General features: G+C 46.1%; 1 protein-coding gene across 1 annotated transcript in view; it reads right to left on the bottom strand.

The window, feature by feature from the left end:
- LOC138487352 (uncharacterized) overlaps positions 1–19,346 on the bottom strand; it is a 350,559-nt gene that overhangs the window by 182,110 nt on the left and 149,103 nt on the right. The window contains exon 6 of the mRNA XM_069613935.1: positions 1,422–1,648. Coding sequence (XP_069470036.1) covers positions 1,422–1,648 — 227 coding nt within the window. The remainder of the gene's footprint in view (positions 1–1,421; positions 1,649–19,346) is intronic.

Below are 19,346 nucleotides of genomic sequence, written 5' to 3'. Positions count from 1 at the left end.
TGCTGCTGGTGGGGGGCATGGTAACTCCTCAGCCAATGCGAAGGTTCTAAGCAAGGCTATCCCTGTTCCGAGCCTCCACACGGCTGAGAAGCTGCCATTGTCACCCCGCCAGGGATTCAGGTATGTTGTTTTTTTTAATTCCCTTTATTCCCTTTCCTCCCACCTCCCTTCCCTACCAACATCACTTACCTTCTACCTGCTTTGTTCCCGGCAGGAGACAATGGCAGCCTCCAGCCGTGTGGAGGTTCGACGAGGGGCCATCCCCGCTCCGAGCCTCCACACGTCTGGAGGCTGCCATCGTCCCCCGCCGGGGACTCAGGTATGTTTCCCCCCCTCCCTTCCTCCTCCACAAAGCACTCCCAACCCCACTTACCTTCTTCTCTTTATTTTTTGGGGAACGGACGTGCTGGGAGCAGAAGTGTTCCCAGCGCGTGCGCTCCCGATGACCGCCATGGAAAGAGAAAACGGACTCTGTTTTCCCTTCCCCGGTGGCCATTTTCTCAGTCATTTTTTTGTTCTTTTCTTTTTCTGTTCCGAAACGCTGCAGCGTTTCGGGACAGAAAAAACTGCTTTTAGTACCCCTGTCTCGCAGATCTTGCGGCCCGGGCTACTAATAGCAATATGCCCCTTTAGGCGGGGTCATTACCAAGTCAAGTAATGTCACAGAGGATGATGCCCTATGTTATCAGTACAACGTTCAGTCATCACCAGGGTTTTTTGCTGCTGATTTTTGTCTGAAAAAACTCATTGAAAAATATGCGGAAGGGGTGGGTTATAAGGTGAATGGGGGTTTGGGGAATAGGTAGTAAACAACTGGGAAGGGGGATTGTGGGTGACCACCCCACATTCTTTGAGACTTTTTGGCCCAAAAATTGGCACAGCAGTATTACTTCCCTGTACTTGCCCCAGGATGGAGGCATTTATTGTTAATTGTGTGTATGTTTTGTTTGCTGTTGCATCAGTTTGCCCTTGTGGGCCTAAGGCGCATTACACATGTGTAAACACAAACATGCTCTTCAGCTGTAGGGCACAAAAATAACAGATGAATTCATAAAGTCTGGGGCAGGCACGTGGGAGCTGCAGTGGTAAGAAAAGGAAAGACCCGGCTGGTGACTGTGTAGAGTAGTCTGCATGTTGGCAGTGGTGATGTATGGGTGCATATTGATGGGTTTATACGTGCTTGCTTGCTGTCAAGTTACATGTTTCTATGAATGGGAAGGAAGTGAATGGGGTTCTGGCCATTGCATAGCTGCCAAGTTGCCCAATGTCATGTGTGAAGGCTTCATCCATTTGAGGTACAGTATAGTCTAACTTCACAGTGATGCCCTCTTATGTGGAAGGGCACAATCAACTTTTGAAATAAAGAAAACAAACTTAAAATGGAAGAACACTACTGCAAAAAATCACAACCTGAGTTGTACCTGTTCAGAGGAAACCCTCAGGAAAGGAGGTCTCAGGTCCAGGAAGGTGAAGTATTCTTCCACCAGGAGGGCAGACACTGTATCTGCTGAGGTGATAGGGGAGGCAGTATCAATCACGGCTTGCACCAGCGGGACCACCAGGAGGACCTCGGCATCGGGCAGACTGGCAGAGAGTTTCTGAACCTTATGTGAGTACGAAAGGACGTTCCTCATGGCTCTCAGAGCAACTAAAAATAATAAGGGAAAAATCCAAAATACGTGATCCAAAGATCATACCACAAATGCCTTGAGAAAGCACCACATAAAAGTCAACCATAGGATGGGCGTGTTCGGACCAAGAGCAGAGCTGCTCTACTGGGGCAAGGTGGACTGACGGTATCCTGTGGCTTCCACCAAGCAAATGACTTAGATGTAATTAACTTTGTGGAAATTACTTCGAAAACACTTCAAAATGTACATATGTTTGTGGGGTAAGGGGTTAAGGGGGAAGGAGGAGGGGGTTGGGGAAGGGGTAGAAGTGGAGGCGACGGGGAATTGGGGGGACCCCACTAAAAAACACACATTTCAAAGTGTTTTTTTGAAGTAATTTTAAAGAAGTAAATTGCATTGAAGTTATTTACTTCGTATTTACTTTGTTGAAATGACATGGAACCGGACTGCCTGCCATATGGGTCAGCTTCTCTAGAAATGGCACAGCAGCGCTAAAACTAATGGAATGCTGCCTGGGCACCCAGAATGTTTGGGAAATGTAAACACAAAATGAAACAGGGATTGGAATACAAATTTGCTAAATATGGAAAAAAAAGGAGCTACTACACAGTGTGACACAAGTATAACGTATATGTTTAGATGGGAAGTATAGTTTTCACATTACATACGCATATATGCTTTAAATGTATTCTAGAAGTGCCCTAATGCTCCTTACTTCCCCAATCACACAGAGTTCATGTGACAGGCTGTGACACTCATGGGGCCCAGGGTGGCCAGGGCTAGGCTCTGGATTCTGAGGCCTGACCCCAGGCTTCTTGGGCGACAGCACCATAGACGCACCAATGGGTAGAGGGCTGTGGCCAAGGGATATGGTCGCATTCGAAAGCATTAGGGGTGCATGGAAGACACAGATGCAGAACATGTTTCGCTCCTAGTTAGACCCAGGGTGTGCAGCTGGAGGGCAGGTGGGCAGGACAACAGAACGAGCCGTGGGAGATATGATATGATAAGGCATTTATAACGCGCCTATACACAAGTGTTTCAAGGCGTGACAAGACAAGGGAAGGGGGGAACAAGGGGAAGACAGACAGCGATTCTACTAGGCCAGGTGTCATTCAGATCGTGCAAGTGCATTGGAAGGGGGAGGTGGGAAAGTGCAGGGGGGGAGGGGAAGGGGACAGTGCAGTACATGGGATAATAGAACAAATAAACAATAAGTGAAAGTACGGACACAGGGGGCGAGTGCAAGAGTAAGTGCAGACATCAGGTGTCAAGTGCTGGTGGTGGGACTGTAGGGATACAGAAACAGTCCCCAAGTGCAGGATTTGCCAGGAAGGCAGTGCAGGTGTGCGACTGGCGGGGTAGGGGACATGGGCCCGAGATCAGAAGGTGGCCAGGTAACCAGTGCAGTTTCAGTTTCAGCCAGCAAGTCATCAGGGGAGAGGAGGAGAAAAAGCAGAAGCAAAGAGAAAGGTTTTGAGGTGCTTCCGGAACTGGAGATGATTCTCCTCAAGTTTCAGGGAGGCAGGGAGACTGTTCCAGAGGGAGGCCCCAGCCAAAGAAAGAGATCTACCACCAACTGGTTGTTAGGAGAAGCGAGTGACCCTGTGGGAGTTGGAGACGGATGAGCGAAGAGCTCGAGAAGGAAGATATTTAGGAAGAGAGAGTTGAAGGTATTGAGGCCCCAAGCCCCAGAAGGCCTTGTGGACAATGCAGAGGGTTTTGTACGTAATACTCGCAGCCACTGGGAGCCAATGGAGAGATTTCAGTCCTTGAGTACTACGAGCACTGGACATGAGGCCAAGGACAAGGCCAAGGATAAGGGGGTGAATGGCTTTAACAGAAATACAAGAAACCTAAAGACATGTGTGAACAAAGTTTCCAAGTAGCTAGCATTTCAATGGTTAAAGGAAAAAATGTACACCCATTTTCTGTCTAAAAACACACTTCATCCCAATGACATCACACATTCCCTAGCCCAGCCTTCTTTGCGTGTTATGTAGGGGGTCCACCATTCCGAAATCAAAGCACTGACAGAAGACATGGCAAATGTAACTGTAAACTGAGAAGCACAGCCTTCTTGACTTAATAGTACCAAGTGAAAGCACAGAATAATGCCAATAGCTAATGGAGTGGCACTTAGAAACTTCCTTGGGCGGTCAATGGGTGGGTAAAAAGCTAAACAAAACCCACAAGCTCTGTGCCCTGCCTCACATCTCACCTCAACCCAATGCAATAGTTTTGGCTTATAGGTGGCTAATTGTCCAGTCATTTGATCGAATACAAAGGATCGAATGACAAAAATGTGGAGTCAAAAGGATCAAAAAAACATTTTTTTGAATGCATTGTGTTTCTTTTTTTAAATTTAATATAGTTTGAAAGCTCCTTCCTGAGAACTTCTTGGAACTTTCCTGGGACGAGGGCTCTCCAGTCCATCTTGCATCCTGGCTCCTGTGAGGTGTGTGTCCCCCCACCCCATCTCGTTCTCTGTGCCCCCTTTCTCCTTTTTGCTCCCTTCTGGCATTTTGTTGCAGTGTTCTTCTTTTCTTCCTCCTTCTTCACCTTTCCAGACCTCTACCGTACCTGGTTTTGTTTGGCTATCTGTCCAGCCCTCTTTTTCGAGCCCCACCCACATCCCTTCTCTGAACGGGTCCTCCTCAGAGGACTAGCCTCTTAACAATGTCCCCCAGGGCAGCCCTTGGCTAAAGACCAGAAGCAAAGGGCAGCACCCTGACTAAGCAGCTCCACTCCGTGCTTGCCTGTAGACACATGATGCAGATAACCTACACTGACGAATAGGGTAAGTGCGGTGTGGGTGGGGAGTACGGCCATTACTGTAATCCATTAAAATGCCACCACTCTTATTACCCATTATCATTTAGCCTAATTGTATAAGATAGCCCTATTTGTCACTCCGCCTAAGCGTGTAAAACAGCTATACTCTGGATTATGCCTACATTACGTAAGGTAGCCTTATTCCACATCTGAATGTTGGTGTAGGCTAGTTATACTCCCTGGAGGTGCGCTGCGATAGAGCTGTGCTGACCCCAAGGTTAGCCACTGTGTTGAACTGTGGAAGGTAATATATTGCTTATATATTATTAATATTATTATTATTATTATTATTGCACCTAGATGTATGTTAGGGGGCAGACGTCGGGTTGGATTTAAATGTATTTGCAGCAAAGGAAATGTATTGCACCCAGATGTACAGTGGGGCAGGAAACGTGTTACAATAGACTTATTGTGAAGATTAGCCTTGCGTCACACTTAAACAGAATTGTGAAGATTGGACATATGCCACCTTTAGATAGAATTGTGAAGATTAGACATGCATCACCTTTAGATAGATTTGTGAAGGTTAGCCACACATCACATTTAGATAGAATTGTGAAGACTAGCCAAGCGTCACATTTAGATAGAATCATGAAGGTTTGAAATGTGTCACATTTAGATAGAATTGTGAAGGTTATACATGCATCAGCTTTAGAAAGAATTGTGAAGATTAGACATGCATCACCTTTGGATAGAATTGTGAAGATTAGACGTGCATCACCTTTGGATAGAATTGTGAAGATTAGACGTGCATCACCTTTGGATAGAATTGTGAAGATTAGACGTGCATCACCTTTGGATAGAATTGTGAAGATTAGACGTGCATCACCTTTAGATGGAATTGTGAGGATTAGATATTCCTCACCTTTAGATAGAACTTTGAGAGTACCCACAGTACTAACCCCCCCACTCCTTCTCTCTAACAAACCCACCAAGTACACGCACTCGAGCTAGCCTAAGTACAAACACGCCCCCAACACAAGTAACATTCGCATACAACAGAAAATCCCAGGCACTGGTCCTTACCCCTATGGATACATCAAGCCAGTGTGCACCACAACCTCAAATGCCAGCTAACTCACACATAAAACACACAAACACACTCCCAACTTTACAAACATTCACATACAACGAACAACTTAACCACTGGGTTGCACCCTCATGATACAACAAGCCAGTGCACACAATCAATCCCATCTGCAAGCCAACACACAGACTCCAGTTTCCCCTGGTTCTGGACCTATCCTATCACTCTACCCTCACTAACCAACCGCACCTTCTAATCTTGCAGAGCCACGCGAGCACCTGGAGACGGCTCCTGGGTGGTGAGCGGAGCGCTGTATAAATCAACATAACAGAACATAACATAATCAAACCAATGTATCATGGGAGATGCAGTCTTATTCATCTTCCAATGAACCAAAAGGGCTGTGTTGGAGAAACCAGGCTGCATGTCAATTTCAGGTGACGTTGAACAGAGGAATCATTTATTCATTGTCTTGCAAGTCAAGGAAAACAGCAACCTGCACCTAACAGAATCCCACCTGACTCACCTGACCTACCCCCGAGACCCTTCACTTTTATAAAGCACCAATCAGCTGATCTTGGATAAATCAAGAAGCCTATTACTAGGCCTTCCGGCACACTTATCCCACCTCCTGCGAAAACAATGAACCCATTCATTCTGAGCATGTCTTTTATGTGATTTTTGCTTGCGACGTCATATGACGATTTACAGTCTGCAGATACCTTCCGAGAGGGTTGGACCTCCAGCCCCCTGACAATTTTTATTTGTGAAAAAGCAGTTCCATTGTCCTTACTAGTTTTGACCAGTTCAGTTGGTTATGTGGTTACTGGGGACTTTGGCACCAGTTTCTGCTGAACAGCCCTTTTTGGCCCATCGTGAAAGGGTCCTTGAAAAGAACAAGCTGCAGAAAAGCCATAAGTGGATGGGAACATAATAATGTCTGCTAAAAATAAATCTGAGGAATATATGTGTGGATGGGGTGGGGCTGGGACCAACCTTATTCCAATCCATGATTAAATGTCCACCTGTATTGGAATGTTCTCTCTCTTTATTCATTTAGCATTTAATTGTATTAATTTATTTTGAATTAAATATTATAGTAATACTGCAGCAAGACTACTTCTGAGACTAAACAGAAAAGACCACATCACACTAGCCCTGAGAAGCCTACATTGGCTTCCAGTAAAACAAATAAAAATGCATTAACTTTGAAGCCCTCTGCATCGCTCACAAATCCTTACATGGACAAGGAGCAGAATATCTCCAAGCCAAAATCAACCGCTACCAACCAGGAAGAAACCTACGATTGAGAAATGACCTCCAAATCAAAAAGAAATGCTACAAGAAAAGGAAATTCAGAGGAACTGCATTCTTTTAAAAATAGTTTTTAATTATGGTTGGTTTATTACAAACTACCTTACATAGCATCATTATCACTCATCAACATGGGGACATTTCATCAGTCTGAAAAAATCACAATTTTGGTGCAACACACATTAAAATGGAAAGTTACTAAATAACTAACAAACAATCCATTAGATCATCAATTTGTGTTTCCATTAGCTTCTCCTTTTACGTTTAAAATCACTTAGAGTTCTAAGACTTCCTCTATAAATTTGATCACAGTGAATATCATGGAGTAGTTATCCCCAATTAGAAACAATTTCCACCACTCATCCACGGATAGTGTTCTATAATGCTTATCAACTTCGCTCATGTATTTCTGTCTCGTTATCTATTATCAGATGTTTTAATGATTCAATCTTTCCACTCACCTTACAAAATATACATGAAGAGGTCATTTTGTCATTCAATTTCTTCACACTGAGTACTTCCATAGTGGGAAGAATGTTCAATCTTAACCGCATTAAGAGATCACGATATTTGGGACTAGGGAATTTTGTGAGGTATCTCGGGAGTTGGTTCAAACATCTTAATTCATGTACCATACTCAGTGGTAGTTTATAGGATGACCTTTTGTCTTGTGTATCGATCCAATCTTGTCTCTTTAAATAGGTCTTCACTTTACAAGGGTTCATTGTTAAAACTTCATCAGAGAGCTCCAAATCCTTTAACCACCCACAGCACATGCTTTTCCAAGTATCCACCAACCAATCTTTTTTTTTGATTTTCCCTATTTTTTAGTATTTCGAAGGGGAGCAGGGTCTCCGTCTCTATACAGCTGCGGTAGAGGCTTAATGATCTCCATTAAACCCTGGACTTTAGCGACTGAAGTCCCAATTCATATCTTATTTGTGATATCGGGGGCGATCTTGGTAGACGTAAAGTATTTTTCCAAAAGTGACCCTCCATCACATCCCAAAAACCTTCAGGGATGTTCAAAGCTGTTCCTGCTCCATAGATAATAATGGGGGCTGCTTTTTGGTTGTAGAAGGAAATGATTGGGATCAGAGTGTACTTCCCAAATGTTTTATGGTTCAGCATGGGTTGGGAAGTCAAATGAATGCATTTCGATCTAATCGCTTCAGTCCAGGTTGTCTCAATTAAGCTGCAATTGATTGAAACACCCAAATATAACATAGAATCCACGTTTTCCAGGACCCTCTTACTCATGGTTCAGACACATTTGGATCGCTTTTTCCATCATACGTTCGAGAAGGTCATTATTTTGTATTTATCAGTGTTGACCCTCAGATCATTTGTCTTCATTTAAACCTCCAGTCGATTTAATCTCCTCTGTAGGCCTATTGGGGTTTGATCAATCAAGACCAAGTCATCTGCGTATAACATTCACGGAATGACTTGACATAGATTTTAGGAGCAAAAGCCCTAATCCCTAACTGGGGCTGTTCCATATCAGATAAATATACAATAAACAGTGTTTCTGCTAGCGGGCAGCCCTGTTTTACTCCCCCACATGTGCTAATTGATTTGGTTGTGGCTCCTTCTGTGGACATTCTTATCTGAATCGTTGTTTGCAAGTGAAACGCTCTAATTGTCTCAAGAAGATCTAACAGGAAGCCCCATTTGGATAGCTTTGTCCACGATTTTTCTCTGTTGATACTATCGAATGCTTGTTCTAAATCAATAAAAGCAAGATGGATATTCTGCTTTGTTTTAAATGCCTTCAATTCGGAGGAACCACATTCTCCCTTTTGATGGCCAAACTGTGGAATTTGATACCGAAGGAAATAAGAACGACAGAAGATCACCTAACCTTCAGAAAATGAGTGAAAACCTGGCTATTCAATTCAGAGTCAAGCATAAAAAAGGTACCTGTCAAAACTCATACCTTGGAACCAAGGCAAGCATGGGACAGTATGGAGCGTGGAACCAACAATAAATCAACCAGACACTACTAACTACTAACCACCCCTGCTCCTCGCTCCTCTCCCACATACCTCCCATGCATCACACACGCACATATGGACTAGCCTTACTACACACAAAAAACACAAGCCACACATCCACCACAAGAACAAACTGCAGCAAACTAACAAACACCCCAGACACTGGATGTTACCCCTCTGGACACAATAACCCTAGAGCACACAGTCAAAGCACAATTAAAAAGCTGACACGCACAGACGCCAGATTCTACCGGTTCTGCAAGCACCAACAGAAGAGCACAACCTCTATCTTATCCCTCTTCCCTCACTAACCTACCCCTCCAGCTTTCTTACAGAGCTACGTGAGCTTTTGGAGACCATGCAAATGGTAGCGGTGCGTGGTATAAATCAACATAGCTATAATACCATATTACAGTCATTTGCTTAAAGAAAGCCACGGACTGGAAGCGGTGGACCCAGGTGACATAGAGCTGTCACCAGTTCACTGGTTCCCTCCCTTTACTGACATGACCAGTATCCTGTTTTTTGCTCTTGTTCGGAAGGATGCATCGTGTTTGCCAGCCAGGGCTCACATATATGATCCAAGTGGATACCGTTGGTGTCAGAGGTATAACTCCTAGGGCGGATGCAATGTTTTTGTTCTTTCAAGCTGGCCGGATGGCTTTGAATATAAAATAGAGATTCTGGCACTACAATCCATAGATATATTCCAAAATAGCAACAGGCAAGTCTGCAGCAGCTGGGTTAGGATAGGTGTTGGTCGAACTGAAATCTGCACTTGAAAAAAAGCACACCGGTTCCACATTGCATTTAATCATCAAAGCAGTTTTTTTGGGATTTTATTAATCCACAAAACAACATAATTCATAAAAACAGTAGAATAGCTAAAGCAGAAAACCTCGATCATAAAATTATTTAGACTCATACATACAGCCCACAACAGACATAGTAATAATGTTATTTTATTTGTATTTATTTTATTGATAATTTGTAAGGTGTTTTATACAACAGAATTGTGTTTCAAAGTGCCACAAGGCTAAATGTGAAGGGAACAGGGAAAGTAAAAACAGTGGCAAGAAACAAAAAGCAACAATAATATATTTACAGTGGTGGTCCTACTAGGCCTTGTGGCATTCGGCCGTGCAAGTGCATTGTGATGAGAAACGCAGGAGAGGGGGATGGAAAGGGGAGCAGAGGAGTGGACAAGTGCTGGAGGAGGGCCCAACAGGGAAGTGCTAAGGGGAGCCAGGAGGACCACCTCAGGCTAAGTGATAGTACAGGCAGCTCTCACGGGTGGTATGTGGAGCTACCAGGCAGGGGCCTACAGGGCAACACAGTGGGTGGGGTGTGCTGGTAAAGACGGGGAGGATGGGCCTGACAGTTTGTGAGGTTCATGAGGATCAGGCCAGCAGTCACAGCGCAGTGGGTGATTAGCAAGGAAGGGAAAGAGGGAAAGAGGTAGAGAAGAGCCGAGTTTTTAGCAGTTTCCAGAATTTAAGAAGGTCGGGTGCAAATCTGGGGCAGGGAGGCTGTTTCAAAGGGACGCACCAACCACAGAGAGAGATCTGCCCCCTAACCCCCCCCCACTCTCTGCTTAGACAGTCAGAAAGTTGGAATTAGAGGAGTATAGGGCATAAGCAGGGGTGTATTTTGGGAGGCAAAGTTGGAGATAGTGTGGTCCCAGTCCACAGAAAGCCTTGTGGATGATGCAGAGGGTCTTGAATTTGATCCTTGCTGCCACCGGGAGCCAGTGGACAGATTTTATGGCTGGAGAGATACAGTCCTGGGCTTGAGGCCAATGATACATCTTGCAGCCCTATTCTGGATTAGCTGGAGGGGGCGAAGAGATGATCGAGGTAGATCGACAAAGAGGCTGTTGCAGTAGTTCAGCCTGGAAAGGACCAGAGCTCTGGAGACATTGAGCTTTCGGGGGGAAGGTGTGAAAAGGAAGAATGCCTCTGAGGAGGTGGAGCTGGAAGTGGGACTTTTTGGTAAGGTCCATGATGTGGAGGGTGAAGGAGAGGGCGGAGGCGAAGATGACCCCAGGGTTTTTGGCCTCACAAGATGGTGGCAGTAGAGGGCCCAAGGAGGGTGGCCAAAGGGTAGGGGGAGAAAGAGGGCACAGGTGTCATGATGAGGAGTATCTCTGTCTTACTGGCATTGAGACAGAGATCGTTTGCTGAACACCATGCCGAATGACGGACAGACAGTCGGGGATTAAGAGAGAAAGAAGAGGGGGAAGTAGAGGGAAGTTTGAAGGAAATTAGTGTGTCATCGGCATAACACTGGAAATGAGGATAGAAGGAGGAGATCAGATGAGCAAGAGGGGCGAGATATATATTGAAGAGCCAAGGCGATGGGATAGAGCCCTGGGGCACACCGCAGGTAGAGAGGGTGGTGGAGGAGGAGAAAAGTCCCAATTGCAGCTGGGAAGGTAAATTAGTGATTTTAATCTATGGTAATATTAATCTTAATCGTAATCTATGGCAAGATTATCGAGTTAGTGCAAAAAGTGGAAAGCGATAATCTGTGCTTCCAAGCAGTTTGCAGGTAGCATGCAAGTTTAAAAGCAGTCTTTACCCCTGGAAGAGACAAAAGCAATAAAAAGGTGGGTGTCCACTGTCTCGTACCACTTCCGTTTGGAAAGTTAAGTAAATAGTGTTTCCTTAAATCATTGAACAGTGGACAAAATAATACAAAATGGGCCAGAGTTTGATAAGAGCCACATAGACTGCAGACGCCTTCTGCATTGCCCATGCATGACATTTACTGGTCAACGCCTTAACAGGGAGGAGAATTTACCTAGCCTTAGCCAAGAGAAAACAATGATAGGGACTCGTGACCAGTGCCAGGTATCCAGATGCCCCCATTAAAGAAGAGAGAGGCAAATAATGCCTCACCAAGGATTTAGGCAAGTTCCTATCTTCCCTGTAATTTCCCCACAGATTCCGAAATTTCCATTTAGGAACCCCTTTGACACTCCAGAAATATTTTCGGGGTTGATAAAACTCTGTCCCAGACCCACAGTTCTCAAAGATGTTCTAATAAAAGCCAACTAACTAATTTTGCCAAAGCTACCCAAAGAGAGCAGATGTTTTAAGTATTTTGGTTAAGGTCTCGTACTGACTAGCCCACATAGAATGCCAAAATAAAATAGGATTTATGAGGAGAGTATCCAAAAGGTGAAGAAATCCAGTTTCCAAGTGAGTAACCACTGTGAAGACATCAAGAAGCAGACACAGACAACTGAATAAAAACTTGGGTCAGAAACCTTTATTCAAATAAAAGAAGGTTGGGAAAATGCCTAACTTGCCCTATGCTATGCTGGGATTTCCCTACCAAACTAATACTAAGGAGAGTCTTTGTCAGGAAGTCCAAAGCAAATATATGTCTGTGTCCAAAACATATACTTGCCCTCACAACTACTTGACTATAATGTGTAGGGATGTCAGCATGTCAGCATCACAATTAAAAGTGTTCAAATAAGAGTTCAGAGCTTCTTCCAGCTCGTTGTTGGAAAAGGGGGTTTCCCTTCCCCAAGATTAAGGGTAGTTCACTTTGTCAAAAAGAGGGGTTCCCTTCCCCACGGTTTCAAGTCTCTCACTGTTCCAAACACCAATACAATTCCTTAGGATACCTTTCAGCTTTCTGGCAGCTTTGCCTTCCATTGGTTTCACCAATATCACAAAAATGCAGTTCAATAATATCAAATCACCCATGTTTCTCCTTGACAGTCAAACACTAGCTTATGCATGATTTACGTGGCTTTTCCTTTTGTATTCGGTCTAGGTGCAGTTGACTGAACACACGGTCCACCCATTACAGGTCACGCAACTGACACACCTTACTTGCTTATTCTTCACAGTTACACTGCCACTGTTTCAGCTTTGCAGTGGTATTGGGTTTTCCTCTTGATACTTGTTTTCCTCCCATTCACTTGTTATACTTTCAAATATTCTTAAAGGCTTTTACCATTGCTTCTTTCTTTCAGTTTGCACAGTTCTTTATAGTCTTATGGCACTTGCCAATGCTTGTTTTCTTCAGTTTATACCATTCACAGTTTCTTTGTATCAGGGAATATCACACTTGCTTTCTTTAATTCGGTATTTAAAACAGAAGGCATTGAAGTACGTTGCATAACTTGCTATCAAATTGCCAGTTTACTCTCCTGCTGGGAATTTGCACGCTGCTCACGGGCGTGTCCACACTTTTTAAATACTTCAATTTCTCCGGCCCCTTTCTTGGCCTTCTCAATTTCATATGATTCACAGTTCGGTATTCACAAATCCATCTATTCACTTTTCCTAGCCTTCCTGTTATAGCCTTCAAGTTAGCGTACTGTCAAAAGTCTTCCTTTTAAGCTGGACCAGCATTCATAGTGCCTAAAAGGTCCCTCGCTCACTCGCGAGCAATCCAACCTGCACAGAGCACACTGTTTACCCCACACCACCTTGGAGTCATTCAAACTCCTTTGACTCACTGGGTACGCTGTCTCCGGGTACTGCTCTTCATGTCGGCAGGCTCTCTGTGGCTGTCGCTGCTCCCAGCTCGGCATGCCTCGGTTAAAGGATCTCCACTGCCTCGGTTTAACAGAGTGAAGAGTCCCTCATCTCCTGGAGGGCTGCAGACCAGTTCTGCCACCGGGACCTTTCCTGCTTCTGCTGCAGCGACCCTGCAGCTGCTGGACACTTTGGGCACGCGTCTCACTGGTCTCTCCTCCAGCTTCTCCTGCAAGCGTTCAACAGGTGATCTCATTGGCCTCACCTGAGCAGGCCATTTATACCGCCCTCCAGGTCCCAGGTGCAGGCAATGTTCTTTTACTGTGTAACAGCATCCCTCTTCCTCGTCCCAGTACTAGAGTGGTGTTTGTGAATGTCTGTGTTAATAAAGAGAGAATGTATAACTATGGGTTGCCTCTTCCTAGTCTCAGTACCCGCTTGGGGTATATTGCGAGAGTGTTTTCTGGAATAGTAGGGTAGATCTTGATAATACCCTTTAAAGGCTTGGGGGATGTTTGACTCCTTGTGAAAAAGGAAATATGGAATATTGCGTCTCACCCAAGGGTGCCTCATCCCCACACCCCAAGTCTCCTCCACCCAGGTGATCCTCCCTCGCATATCCTCCCCCATGGTCAGGATCTATACGCGACAGCCTTTCCCTGGCCACCTGGGAGGAGGATATATTGGAGAAATAAGTGAGGATGCCCTCAGACTCCTCACACCACCCATTACTGGTTTAATCTTAGCTCCAAGCTTACTTATTTTTTCGTTCCATAGAAGCCTATTATTAAAAATGATTCTCAAATACTCCATTTTGACAATAAGACAAACATTGGTCATTTAAGATTATTCTTGTGGGCCGCTGGGTCTTGCTGGAGAAGCACATTACGTTGCACTTTCCAGCATTGACCTTGAGTCCCCAGTAGTCATTTATGTGTCATAGCCCTCAAGCAAAGCTTGATACCACTTCATGGTTCTTGCTTTTAGAGCCATATCATCAGCATAGCTCAACACCAAAATCCTTCTACCTTCGCATTTAGGTATAGCTACATCCTTACTTTCCAAGTCAGATGGGAGAGAGTTGTTGTAGAGGTTAAAGAGGAGGAGTACGAGCATGCACCCCTTTCTGACCCCTTTCCCTACCTCAATAAACCTGCTCAGCTCTCCTGCCTGTCCAGAATGGACACATATCCTAGAACCAATATGGAGAGATTCCAATAAACAAAGCAATGGTATTAGGACACCCATCCTGTCGAGAGTCTTCCATCCAAAGAAGGCAATGTCCACATGGTCAAAAGCAGCAGTAAGGTCCCTAAAGGCCACAATATGCACGGGTCCCCAGTAGACAAACGTGTTATAGATTGACACACTGATTGACAATGCCCAGAACCGGCCTAAAAGCCAGCTGGGGGTCGGACAGGATATTTCTGTCCATCATGCATTCCTCCAGTCTTTGCTTTAGTACTCACGAAAAAGGTTTGGACGCCCTGTCTAACAAATTGATTGGATGATAGGAGGAAGTGAGAGGTGGCATAATTGGCATTATAGTACCTATTTTCCAACTCTCAGGAATATATCAATACAAGAACGGAATAAGTCATTCGGTATCCTTCTGCTCCAGGCGCCTTTAGCAGTCTCTGTCATCCTATAACCAACCCTAGATCTTCAATTATGAAAGGCTCCAATTTTCCAGAATATAAGGAGTTATATATTTGGTACTACTATCATTCGGATCAATATCTCCCCCACAGGCATTTAAAGTGGGGAATCAATCCACTCTTTCTCATGCACATACATTTCTGGGATTTCAGAAAGATCCAAATCTAGCTCATTAGTATTTCTTGAAATAATATGCCAGAAAGATTTGTTGGCATAAGAAGTTGCCGACGTACATAGAGCTTCCCAGTGCTTAATGGCTATCTCTATCCTTCACCGAAGGAAGTACTACTGCGCTGCTCAGGCCTTCATTCAGCATACCACCTCCATCCAAGGCTTATTATTTTGTGTAAGCCTGCTCCTTGTGTGTGAATTGTGGGCTGCGCATCATGGCGCGATTGCAAAAGATCTTCCCATAAGTAGAATTGTGCTAAATTTGTTGCATTCATGTCCCTCGGTGCGTGCAACACTTCCATTGAAGAAACCATCTCTGAATTGGACCCTTTTGCTCTGGATTACACTTGACATGCTACTGGCCCCTACTCTTTAATGGCCTTATAACATGGCCGCCCTGCGTTCAGCCCACAAGCTGTGCTTTCCTTCTTGGCCTGCACCCGCTCCGATTGGCTGGCTGGGTCTTTTTCCACCAATCCCAGCAACCGGGAGGCGGGAGCAAGCCTGAGGCACTAAGGCCGAAACAAAGGCCCTGCCTGCCCACTGTCCGCTGCCTGGATGGGCCCCGGGGCCCTGGCATCTTTTCCAGACTGTCAGATGCCTCGTATGGCACTGCGCTTCTTTCTAACCCACTTGGTCTGGAACTCTGTGACACTGCACGCCCTGTTGGTTGGTGCCATTTCTTAAACCTCTTCACTGACTTTTCCTCCGCCTTGCCCTTCCTGGACTGCCATGCCCTCCCATCACCTTCTGCTGTTCCCATTGCCCATATTGGTTTCAACCGCTTAGTGGCTACAATGTGTCTTCTCTACTGCCCTGCTGATATTGCAATTAGCCTGCTTGTGGCTACACTGTGTTTTCTCTACTGCCTTGCTAATATTGTAATTAGCCTGCTTGTGGCTACACTGTCTTCTCTACTGCCCTGCTAATATTGCAATTAGCCTGCTTGTGTCTACACTGTGTTTTTTCTACTGCCCTGCTAATATTGTAATTAGCCTGCTTGTGGCTACACTGTGTCTTCTCTACTGCCCTGCTAATATTGCAATTAGCCTGCTTGTGGCTACACTGTGTTTTCTCTACTGCAATGCTAATATTGTAATTAGCCTGCCCAGTGACTGCATTGTGCCCACCTTTCCTGCTGCCCTGCATTGCTCTGTCTCATCCACCTTTTCACCCCCCCCCCCCGCTGCTCTCCTCCATTCCCCCACCCACCCTCTCTTCTCTTACATGGCTCTCTACATTTCTCCTTTTTTCTCCAACTATTTCTCTATTGACAATCCCATCATCCTTACTAAGTCTGGTAGGAAGAAGTTCAAAAAGGACAGCTTGGTCTCCAACCCAGGCCTCCCTTTTGCTGATACCTACACCAGTGCTTCCTCCAGACAGACCCTCACTGACATCCTCTTTGTCGTTCCCTCACCAGACCTATGGACTCCTCATATGGTCTCTGTGCTCTCTCCTTACTCCTCCTCTCCCAGTAATGGTGGCACCCGGTGGGATTCCTTCCTCTCCTCTAAGATCATCATCAATGTCTACCTCAATGGCAACGTCCTGGTCCAAGGCCCTCAGGCCAACCTCCTCCTCTTTGATAGACGCTTTCTGCGTCTTATCAATTTCCTTTCCTTTCTCACTGTCCCTTCTCTCCCTCCTTTGACTTCCTTACCTCCACCGTCAGCCGCCTCTCTGGTGCCCTCTTCCTCCTCCTTGGCTACCTTGCCCTCTCCTCCTACCTCATCTGCTCCCCCTCAGACTCCTTCTACACCTCTGCAGGTAGTACCTCTTATTTGTACCCCTCCCCGGAAGTCCTTCCGGGATAGCAACCATCTCCACCTCAGCACTCTCAACTATCGCTCAGCTGTCAAACACTCCTCTGACATCTGCAGTCTCCTGAAAGAACCCAACCTTTATGTCCTTGGTCTCACGGAGACATGGTACATGGCCAGCTCTGTCACGAGCTTTGACACTCTTCTTCCTTATGGCTACAAGATCCTCTTCGCACCCAGATCCAACCGCACTGTTGGGGGTGTAGCCCTAATCTTCCCGGAGTGGATCCCTGCCTCCATCATCCCTACGCAGGTCGCCTCCTCCTTTGAATGCCTTGTATGTAGGCTCTCTCTCTCCTAGCCACTCTCTCACTGTGGCGACTATCTACCGGCCACCTGGTCTGTTCACCTCCTTCCTCTCTGAGTGGGCAGACCTTTCCTCCTCCCTCCTGGCCTCGACCACTCAACTCCTCCTCCTTGGAGACTTCAACATCCACCTGGATACTTCCTGTCCTGCCACTGGACTCTTTTGCAACCTGTGCGCCTCTCTCTCTCTATCCTTCCCTCTGGCTCGACTCACTCTGCTGGGCACACTCTGGATGTTCGGATCTCCTCAGACCTCCCCCTCTCTAACCCTCTCACCACTCCTCTCTCCTGGAGTGACCACTTCCTCCTTTCCTCTGATCTCTCTCTACCCCTCAGGCTAAGCCTACCCTCACTCTGCCACCAACCTTCTCAGTCATTCGACCCATGAAGCATGTGTCAGTTGAGGCTTTCACTGTATCTTTCACTCCCCCTCCTGCACCTCTGGCTGACTCACACCCTGATACAGCCCTTTCCATGCTCCACTTTGCTATCTCTGATACTCTCAATGTACTTTCCTCTGTCATGAGGATCTGCATGAAGCCTAAAATCAAGTGCAACTCATGGTACGACTCGGACCTCGTCATCCTTAAACGCTAGTGTAGGGTGGCTGAGAGGAAATGGTTGGCATCTTGTACATCCTCTGACAAACTGGCCTGCCGCCTGCTCCAAAGGCAATATCGACTCTCTGTCCTCACTAAGAAGAGAGCCCACATCCAAGCCAGCGTTTCTGCGGCATACAACAACTCAGACAAACTCTTTAAAATCTGCAAGGAGCCGGCCAATCCTGCCGCAGTCTCTACCTCTCCTGTCCCTTCCTATGCCCTCTGTACGGCACTGGCTTCTCACTTCATCTTTAAAACCCAGGACATCCTGTCCACCGTCTCGGCTTCTCCGGCCTCTCCCTCCACACTCTCCTCTTCCTCCAGACCTTCAGAAGCCACCCCTCCACACCTCCATTTTCTGTCTTTCCTCTCGTCTCCCCTGATGAGGTTTCTAGACAAGTTTGATCTAGAAAAACATCCTCTAAACAGGTTCTTCCCTGTTCTTCCAAAACCATCAAGGACCACATTGACATCCTCGCCCCAGACCTGGCTGAGTTCTGCAACCAATCTTTCGCCTCCGGGACCTTCCCCTCCCCCCTGAAGCACTCTCTTGTGCACCCTCTCCTCAAGAAACCCTCAGCCAACCCCTCCCTTCCGGCTAACTATCACCCTATCTCTATCACTCCTTTTCTGGGCAAACTTCTGGAAAAGCTGTCCATCTCCCAGCTTAATCTTCACACTGAATCTGTTGGTTGTCTCCATAACCATCAGTCTGGCTTCAGAGCAGCCAGAAGCATGGAAACTGCTCTCCTGAACATTCATGAAGATCTGCTCTCTAACCTTGACTCTAATCTCCTCTCTGTCCTCATCCTACTTGATCTCTCTTCTGTCTTTGATACGGTCAACCATTCCATCCTGCTCAACCATCTCTGTGATAACCTTGGTATCACTGATCAGGCTCTGGCCTGGTTGACTTCTTTCCTCTCTGACAGCTCTGACAGACCCTCCCAGGTCCAACTTGGGTCCTTCCTCTCCTCTATCTCCTTCTCCACCTCCGGTGTTCCGAAGGGGTCTAACCTTTCTCCCTGGTTGTTCAACCAATACTTGGTTCCTCTCGCCCACCTCATTGCTGCTCTCTGCCCCAACTTCCAGTACTATGTGGATGATACCCAGCTCGCCTTCAGGCTCTCCTCTTCCACCTCTTCTCCCTCTCTTATCCCAGATTGTCTGATTGCAATCCAGGAGTGATGCGCAGCCAATGATTTCTGCCTGAATGCTAGCAAGACGGAGATCCTCCTCATAGGCACACCTGCACCCCTCTTTCCTGCCAATCTCTGGCCGGCCTCCCTTGGCCCCCTCCTGCTCCCACCTCTGACGCTAAGAACCTTGGGGTTATCTTTGACTCTTCTCTCTCCTTCTCTCCTCATATTTCCGACATCTCTAAGAAGTCAAACTACCAACTGCACCTCCTCAGAGGTATTCTTCCTTTCCCTCCTTCCCCCAGAAACTTGCTATATCTAGAGCTCTGGTTCTCTCTAGGCT

Source organism: Ambystoma mexicanum, chromosome 9, assembly GCF_040938575.1.
Source record: "Ambystoma mexicanum isolate Mex_15411 chromosome 9, UKY_AmexF1_1, whole genome shotgun sequence".
NCBI classification, from domain to species: domain Eukaryota; kingdom Metazoa; phylum Chordata; class Amphibia; order Caudata; family Ambystomatidae; genus Ambystoma; species Ambystoma mexicanum.
Note: the sequence above shows the minus strand (reverse complement) of the source record. Positions and strands in the feature narration are given on the sequence as shown.